An 8,715-nucleotide genomic window follows, 5' to 3' on the forward strand; every position below is an offset into this window, starting at 1 on the left:
AAAAGAAAGAGAAAGAAGAAAGAAGAAAGAAAAGAAAGAAAGAAAGAAAGAAAGAAAGAAAGAAAGAAAGAAAGAAAAAGAAAATCCTTTCCTCGCTGTGTTGTTCTTATACTCAGTGGCTTCTTCCCATCCCAACGCCCTCTTAAAGGTAACGGACCTGCATCCTCCCAGCTCAGACCTTCACTCTCTCATGTCACCTCAACACATACTCTTTCTTGGAGCCACTAGAGAAATGCCCAGTACCTCATTTAGCCGCAGGGAAAACTCAGGGGGGACTGGTTGCTCAGGATTAAACAGTGGCCAAGTTTGCGCTGAGCCCTTGGTGTGGACAGAACGTCACAATTCCCTTAAGAATCACATACCGACAAACAGTTTGCTAAGTCAAGTCATATCTGGTCCTCAGAATTCTGAGATCAAAGCTCCACCTGGCCTTTCGTGCAAAGAGAGAAATCTGCTCTAAATGGACTTCCAGAAAACACGGTTTTAGATATTGGACTCTCCCTTAAAAAAAAAAAGAGAGAGAGAGAGAGAAAGAGAGAGAGAGAATGGAAGATAAAAAGCCATGTCAATAAAGATAGAAACTCTCCCTGGGACACTGGCTACGCTCACCTGAAGGCTGGTATTCAATGTCCCTCAGATGTGTCATTGTTTGGACAGCATGGTCATCATGAGCTAATATTTGTTGAATGCCACGCATTCTTTCCTATTAGGGAAAGAAGGTGAGGAGTCTTGAGAGCTCAGCAAGCTCTTCCGGGCTTCTGTTGGTAACAACCATTTGAAACAGCAGCCTCCCGGATGGTTTGGGAAGACCAGCAAGGCCCAGTGGAGAAGAAGATGTGCCACAGTGCCTTTGCTCCAGATCCAGCCTTCGGTATCTCGACCGCCACCGGCATGCGTGCGGTCCTGGGCTACCACAGGGAGGCGAAGGCACTTAGCGTTCCTTAATAAACGAAAGTCCAAATCTGAGCCCAAAAAAAAAAAAAGCCACCCAACCATAAACAAATTTAAAAAGCTGGGGGGGGGGCCTCAATTGCTCTGAAACAGCTGTTTCCTCCAAGCATTTTTCTGGTGTGGAGCTGTGTATAATTAGGGACGTTTTGGGGACTCATCTTGCCACTGCTTCCTTCAGCCCGTTGATTCGGAGAAAGCACCTCTCACCACACCATCCGCTTTAACTGTGGGATCCTGTCTCATAGCCTAAGCGAAGTTAATGGATGAAGCAAGCCCCTGGAGAGTTTTCCGGGGGGAAGAGGAAGCAGAAGGCTGCTATCCAGGGAAAGACGGAGGTATTAAAGCTGGGTTTTTGTTTTGTTTTTGGACCTTAATGTAATCTTAATGTAATTTGGACCATAATGTAATCTAAGGGCAACTTTAAGATCCAGATCAAGTTCTTTTGTGATTAGCCAAGACTATTTTCCTTCTTATTGCCACCCCAAAAAACAACTTTAATCATTTCCCTTCGTAATTCTTTACACTTTGGCCCATTTCTTGGGAATTTCAGAAATGATTCAAAATCAGTACAGTAGGGAAAAAAATATTTATTTTCTAAAGTCATTACCTTGACAGGCAAAACAAAGCATTTTCTCAATTTCATTCAGAAATACATTTAAAAAAAAATACATAGACCAATATGGCCTGCCCAAACGTATATTTAACATGGTAAATATAAGGAATAAATTGTTTTGAATATAAATATCTATAAAAAAATAAGTACATCGAAATTTAATCCAACCTCTTCCGTTAGCCAGTTACATAAAGGAAAATAATTTTACTGCTTTAAAGCATAACCTAATATTTAGTTTGCAATGTCTTTCATAAACAACCCTAGACCATTGCGTTTCCAAGGATCAAGGTCAGGGAAACTTCTGATTCAAGGATCTTTTTTCTTATGGATCAGAGCTTNTGTGCCAGGCGCCTGAGTGAGACACAAAGACTCCTTTCGGACCCTCTTCAGAAATTCCACCGTGTGTGGCATCTCCTCTCCTCCCTCTGGAGGATGACACCCTCATTCGCAAGTCACTGTGTCTCTCTGCTTTCTGCGCGGTCCATTGTCACCCCAAAGGAGGAGAGATGAAAGCGGTGATCGCTGATGGAAGCAAAAGAAGATGGACTGGGGGACTCCTGAACCTTCCCTGGAATGTTTGGAGCGAGGGCACTGGTCCATTGCCAGTCTGGAACAAGAAACATTTGGTCGAAGCAGAGAGGATGCTTTTGCTCTGATCCCAGCAGTGGAGAGAGAGTGCAGAATCAGCCACAGGGTTCCTTCCGCGGAGGAGAAGGCTTGCAGATGGGATGGGCGCCGGGCCCCGGTGACCTGTCATCAGTGTGTTCGGTTGTGGGTCACTTGCTTTTCTCTATAGAGCTCCGCTTTCAGCTTTGCCACACGAAAAGCTGTTTTGATGCGGTTGCTGATGGCGTCCAACCTATTAAAACAAGACAAGAGAAAACAAACGTTATTTAAAAAAAAAAAACAAAAACATTTCTAGGCAAAAGAAGTATCTAAAATTAGAATCCGGCACAAACAAACCTAAGTCCAGTTCCTGAACTTTCCCCACTGACCACAACAGCATGCTACTCTTAGTTAAACTCAAGTGAAAATACAGCCCACACTTTATGCTGGGGACAGAGGAAGGGGAGGGGAGCTATGGTCATATCTAAAGGGAATTGGGCATTCAATACAATTTTAAAGTACAATTTTAAGGTAAACTAGAGATATTCTCTTTTCCTCTGTTGCCCCATCCCAACTACCACCATGGGAATCTATGCAGAAATTCCCTCTGCATAGGTTGCAAATAGCCATGGACGTCTTCTTAATCACAAAAGCAATTAAAGGGGACTTGGTGGGAAAGGAACAAAAAGAGGGGAGGCGTCCAGGGAAGCCCAAAGCAAATGGTGTACAGCAATTATAAAATATAGATCTATATTTTTTGCAGGTTTAAGGTTTTCCTTTGGCAAGAAAAAGAGGGAACTGTACTAGTGATTTAATCATTCATAGAAAGATAAGAATAATTCTCAAGTCAGTTAAGGAACTGTGGCTTATGTAACCGGGTGACCTGGGGGGACCATCAGGGCCCTGACATTATAAGTACGGAAACTACAATGGCTAGCAGGACATCCCAGACAGCTGAGAATGTCCCACGCATTGGCAGTAGTCCTTGCTGCTCAGCACACTTTGATCACATAACCTGCCACTGGATTTCTTTTCTTTTTTTCTTTTTTTTTTTTGACAGAGAGAGACAGCCAGCGAGAGAGGGAACACAAGCAGGGGGAGTGGGAGAGGCAGAAGCAGGCTCCCAGCGGAGGAGCCTGATGTGGGGCTCGATCCCAGAGCACCGGGATCATGCCCTGAGCCGAAGGCAGATGCTTAATGACTGCGCCACACAGGCACCCCACTGTGCCACCTAGGCGCCCCCTGCCACTCGATTTGTAGGAAAACTTTCTGTGGACCAGGTTAGGGAAATGTAGAGCACATTGGACAGCTCTGTATGCAGATTTCCTCCCTCCAGCTTGTGAATTCCAAAATGTTTTGGATTTGGAAGTTTCATCACTCTAGATAGAGCTGCCCATCACAACCCCATGCTGTGAACTAATCTGCATCCCTTCTCTGCCCCTTCCCCATGTAAAAAAATAAGTAAACCTCTCAAACAGCATGTCTAATTTTCACCATCCCTACCTAATGACTTTATTTTTCCCTCTGGCCATTGGAGCAACTGCTACTTTTTGAAGAACTTGATCATGCATGACACTTTGATTTCAAAATAAAATGAAGTAAAATGAAATAAACATCAAAACTCCTTTCCCTGAAATGATGGTTAATTTCTCAAGGAAAGTGGCAAATACATTGACTCGGAAAAGCAAGGACTCGATATGAGCAAATGACGAAGGTGTCTGCGGATCTATCTTGTTGGGAAAAACTACCTTTAGACGGAGTACACGTGCTTAAGACCATCCAAGTGTCCCGTGGGCAAAGGTCTATATTCAAAAAATATTTGAGAGGGATTCCTTTTCTCTTTTTAATCTATAGACTTTAAAGATCTTCATTCTTCTAAGCCTTTCTCCCATCAAGGTGAGAATACCTAGGGGAGCAGCCCATTAGCACTGGTGACTGCGGCTAGCTGTCCTTGGGAGTCTCTTACCTTCTCATTTTTCTTTCTGCCACCAGCTGCTGATGAATACACTTTTCTCCAAGCTCGGAACAGTCTTTTCCTTTCTTAGGGTCATTCCGGCCCTTCTCCATACTGTCTTGGTCCCTGTTAATACAGATAGGGCAAAACGTTTCAGCAATAGTAACTTCAGCTCTCACAAAGTCTCTGTTAATTTCTCTTAAACAAAAAGGCAACATCACGATGGGAAGATGAGGAGACCCTAAAACTGATGGAAAGCAAAGGGGTTTCCACCTCACCTGAGTTCTTCTCCTGCTTGGCAAAAAGTCCAGCACTTCTTGTCTTTTTGATTAACACACTGGCATCTCTTCCTGTGGTCTGTTGCCTTTGTGGTAAATAAATCCTTTAAGGATCGCTTAGACCTAGAAGGGCTTCCAAGTCCATACGGAACAATGTGCCTATTATCAAAAAAGACGAACAAAAGATATTAGAATAATTAATAGCCTTTGAAATGATGCCTTCGACGTGCCCATCAATGGCCTTGAGGGTGTATACCTCACCAGGAGAAAACCAGTTTTCTAACTCAATGAAATTCCAGTTGAATTCTTAACAAATTTCAGTTTCTTCTCCACACAAGCAGCTTTGTTTTTTGTCCAAAATCATGACATCTCTGCTTTGGTGTGTGTTTCCTATTTTCTTCCTTTTCTGACTTTCCATTTAGTTAACAGCTACTGCGGGGGAGGGACTTCGAAGCAAAACCATGACTCACAGGATTTTGAAAATCTATTTCCAATTCAAGTCATATGGTAATGCCCAAAGTGCCCCCTGGGGGGGTATGGAGGGGTGGGATCTACTATGGCACGCAGGGTGCAGGGTTCACCCCCAGCTTCGTTGAATCTCCTACAACTGGTGATATCATATGACTAATAAAAGGACTCATCACCAGAAGGCTCCCCAATAAATTCCAAAGGGTCCTTTTTGAGCTTCACCTAAAAGGAATAAAGTCCTCTCCTTGGTAGTATCACCTTTTAAGTATTAGGCTTATTGTGGGTTTTGTTGGGTTTCATTTTGTTTGGATTTTGGGCATCCCTCGCCATAATTGGCCGCCCGTTACGGGACACTGTGTGCCGTGTTTTTGTTTACAACTGTGTCTGACGGGTGAGCCAGTTTTCAGGGTGAAGGGGGGCGGGGGGGAATCTGCTTTCTTCCAGCTCTGGAGGCAGAAAAGAAATCTACGGACCATGTTTCTATCGCTATCTTGAAATGGGCTTTTCTAAAGGGAGGGTACAGAGGAGTCAGGACACCCCTGTTCCAGGTCTAGGTCTGCCCTGGACTCATTCTTGCGCAAGTGATGTCCACAATTTGGGTTTGTGCTTTTCTGTAAGTAAAGCGAAGGGGCTGATTATCACTCTCTACAGTCCCCTCTGCCTCCCAGGAGTAGCATGGGTTAGACTAAGCCACGTCCGACCTCGGCAACTTGGTCCCTAAACCCAAGCAGATCCCAACAAAAGGACACCCCTCAGAAATGTGTGGCAGAGTCCTGCTTGCCATCAGCATTTTCCATCTATCCTATCCTGAGTGTTTGAGCCACGGGGTCTCAGAAGACCCTCCCCTCTGTTTCAAAGAACCACCCTGCCTGGTATTTTCAGGAATGGGGGGGGGCACTGTCCCCACCCCCTGAGGAACCTTCATGTTGTCAGAAGTGTTACCTTCGGAATCCTAACCAGGAGCTCCCCCCAAAAGCAACTAGCTAGCGTCCCTGGGCTCCAGTGTCTGGAGAAGCGAGAGGTAAGGAATAGCTAGAGTGACGACGCCCTCTAGAGACTCACTCGGGAGTGTTGACCCAGATGATGTCAAGGTGGCAGAAGTAGACGCACTCTTTATCCATCAGGGAAGAGCAGGAGCAGCGCTTGGACCTGCGGGCCCGCCAGGGTGCACTGGGAGCAGGCTTCTCCCCTCCGCTGTCCAAGCTGGTGCTGAGCTCTGCGCCCGAGACGGCTGGGGAGAGAAAGAGCAGGTCAGCAGGGCATGTCCCTTGGGATCTAGCGGAGCAGATAAAAGCCCATGAAGCATGCAGCCCGCCTTCAGCAAGAAACACAGAGCAAAAAGCGCTCTTTATCGTTCCCCTCCTTAACATGACTTCACCTTTACCCCCACGGGCTTATCCACTTTCAGGGAGATTACACACATGTGCAGGGGGAACAGCCACCTGAAAAGGGCACTGACTGACCAGCCCCCAGAGAAAGGCGTGGACATGCTGCCTGTTAGAAATCTGTGGTGGCTTCTGCATGGAATTTAATAGGACAGCCCCATTTCATAGGACAGTGGCTTAAAGTTGGCTGATGACCAAAGCTCTAAAGCTACGTAAATCGCCCGCCTCTTCCTAGGTCTGGAGCCACTTCCCCATGCAGTTTAGGGGAACCCACCACTTCACACCTGGTGGAGAGCAGGGAGTAGCCCAGGTGATACATAGTCCTTGAAATTAAGTGGAATCCAAGAGCTTTGGGGGATGATTGGAGAGAAAGAAGAGAAACCCGCTCTACAATATTCATCGGAAGTGGTAAACTCTAGAAAGTACTGACGTAGGGTGAGACCGAGCAGCAGCTCGGGGACCTAATCAAGGCTCTGTGGATTTTGAATTCAGGATCCCTGGAGCAGGATGGCATGTGGGGGACTTGCCACCTCCCCCCTTCCCTACTGCAGCGTGGCCTCTTCTTACTGACAAGTTAGCCCTGCAGCTTATCTGCCCAGTTTTGTACATTTCAAATGATCAGACACATTCCAGGATTTTCATTCCCTTGACATCTTTTCTCTTTAGTCAGGGTCATGAAAAGCCACACGATAAAAGGGCATTGACCCTAAGAAGGGGAAATAGGCAGATATACACACACTATCTAAATCCTCAGGTGGCCAAGATTTATCCTAGCTCCCCTCCCACAACAGGTGAATAAAACCGAAAATAGACCTCACACTGTTTTGGGTGCCAAAAACCTGCCAAAAGAAGCCTAAAGTCAATAATGACAATTTTTAAAGAAAACATCTGCTTCACCCTGAAACTGCCCGAGGGTTACTCAACAGACTGTTTTGCAGGTGATTTTACTGCTCATATATTGCTTGAATGACTTGAATAAAATTCCTTGGCTTCGAGTTGAAATGTTTAAATATTTTACACATTCACACACTATTAAAACTATTTCAATAAGTTATTTCAATAAGATATAAGTCCCTATATGTCCTATCACCTGTATACAAACACCTATATTGCAAATATGCATTTGGCTAAATAATATCTTGTCTTTACTTTTCTGGAGTTATATTTTTTAAAGCCAAGAAAATACTCTATGCAATAATAACAATAAGTTATTTTAATACTATAGGAGCAATTGTTTTCAATAGAGAAATTTTTTCCCCACTAGAAAACTTAAGTAGCTTTGAGCAATAATTCCCAGACACTTGCTATCTGAGCTGCAATCCTTAAAAAGAAGCGCTAAACAGAAGAAAGAAAAACATTAAGGTGGACAAGAAGACATTAACATTCAGAGCTTTACAAGGCGCCGTGCCTACCTGCTTCTGGAGCTCCTTGGAAAGCCACAAACAGCAGAGAGAAAATCATGGGGAAATAATCCATTCTGAAAAAAAAAAGGGGGGGGGGAATCAAAGTCCTCCCCTGCCAAATGAACCCAAAGGAAAACGAAGAAAAATAATAGCTTCGGGTCCCTCAAGGCGCTTCTGGTTATTCAGATCTCAAAGTGAGTCTTCAGCCTAAGTGCTCTTTAACGGAGAGAAAAAAGAAGTTTCTGCCAGGAGGGCAGGCAGTGGGAGCGGTCTGAGGACGCACGCGGCGGTGGCGTGCGGGGACAGCAGCGCGGACCGAGGACCCTCTGCGCGCTCACCCCAGCGCCGCTGCAGAAGAGCGTCTGACTTGGACAGCTCTCCGCCGCCTTTTTATATTGAACCCCTATAGAGTGGGGGTAAACAGCTCCAACTTTATTCCAGCCCCAGACAATGTTATTGTGTTATTAGTCACCAACAGGCAACGTGCAGCCGGAGATAAGGCCAGGCTCTAAAGGAAATCACTGCTAACTTCAGAGGCAGACGCCCGCCGTCTGACAATTCAGGGGCAGGGCTAAGAACAAGAAAATACCCATTAGAGACCTTTGGTAAACCTGCCCGTTCAGCGCTTGAGTCCGCTTCCCCTTTTGCAAGCTGCCAGCCCCAGAGTTCAAGAATCAGAAGAGGGACTCCAGCAAAGTCATACCATTGGTATGAAAAGTATGAGCTACAGTTTAAATAGATTGTATTGTTGTGCGCGGGGATTTTTTTTTAATTGTTGTTCACTTCGTTTTCCTTTTATGTCTCCGATTTCTTAGTGTTGATCAAACAGGGGAACGCTCTCCCTCTTCACTCCCCCCGCCCACGGGGGGTCACATTATTTTGGCAGATCGAGGTACTTGTCCCTTATTCCAAGCCCCCTCCCCCAAGTCTTTTTTGCTAAAGTTCCTTGCGTGCACAGTGAAAAAGATCGGTGAAGGAATGGCAAGGAAAGGACGTTAAAAAAAAAAAAAAAAAAAAGCCCTTTCAGGCACATACCCAGTGCTTTCGATATCACTGA

General features: G+C 45.3%; 1 protein-coding gene across 1 annotated transcript; it reads right to left on the reverse strand.

The window, feature by feature from the left end:
- Positions 1-1,909: 1,909 nt before the first annotated feature.
- Positions 1,910-8,210, reverse strand: EDN1 (endothelin 1). Its single transcript, XM_002915916.4, has 5 exons — positions 7,668-8,210; positions 5,933-6,101; positions 4,403-4,561; positions 4,137-4,250; positions 1,910-2,423 (listed from the first exon to the last, which is right to left on the reverse strand). Exons 1-5 carry the CDS (start codon positions 7,729-7,731, stop codon positions 2,321-2,323), a joined length of 609 nt encoding a protein of 202 aa, XP_002915962.1. The 5' UTR covers positions 7,732-8,210; the 3' UTR covers positions 1,910-2,320.
- Between the last annotated feature and the right edge of the window lie 505 nt (positions 8,211-8,715).

Source organism: Ailuropoda melanoleuca, chromosome 5 (assembly GCF_002007445.2).
Source record: "Ailuropoda melanoleuca isolate Jingjing chromosome 5, ASM200744v2, whole genome shotgun sequence".
Classification (NCBI taxonomy): domain Eukaryota; kingdom Metazoa; phylum Chordata; class Mammalia; order Carnivora; family Ursidae; genus Ailuropoda; species Ailuropoda melanoleuca.

What these genes read in the sequence shown, in the direction of transcription:
- EDN1 (XM_002915916.4), bottom strand. Translation starts at nt 7,731, where the DNA reads ATGGATTATTTCCCCATGATTTTCTCTCTGCTGTTTGTGGCTTTCCAA. An exon ending in CAAGCAGGAGAAGAACTCAG is followed by an intron (nt 4,251 to 4,402) that starts GTGAGGTGGAAA and finishes CTGTATTAACAG; the next exon opens with GGACCAAGACAGTATGGAGA. An exon ending in GCAGAAAGAAAAATGAGAAG is followed by an intron (nt 2,424 to 4,136) that starts GTAAGAGACTCC and finishes TTGTTTTAATAG; the next exon opens with GTTGGACGCCATCAGCAACC.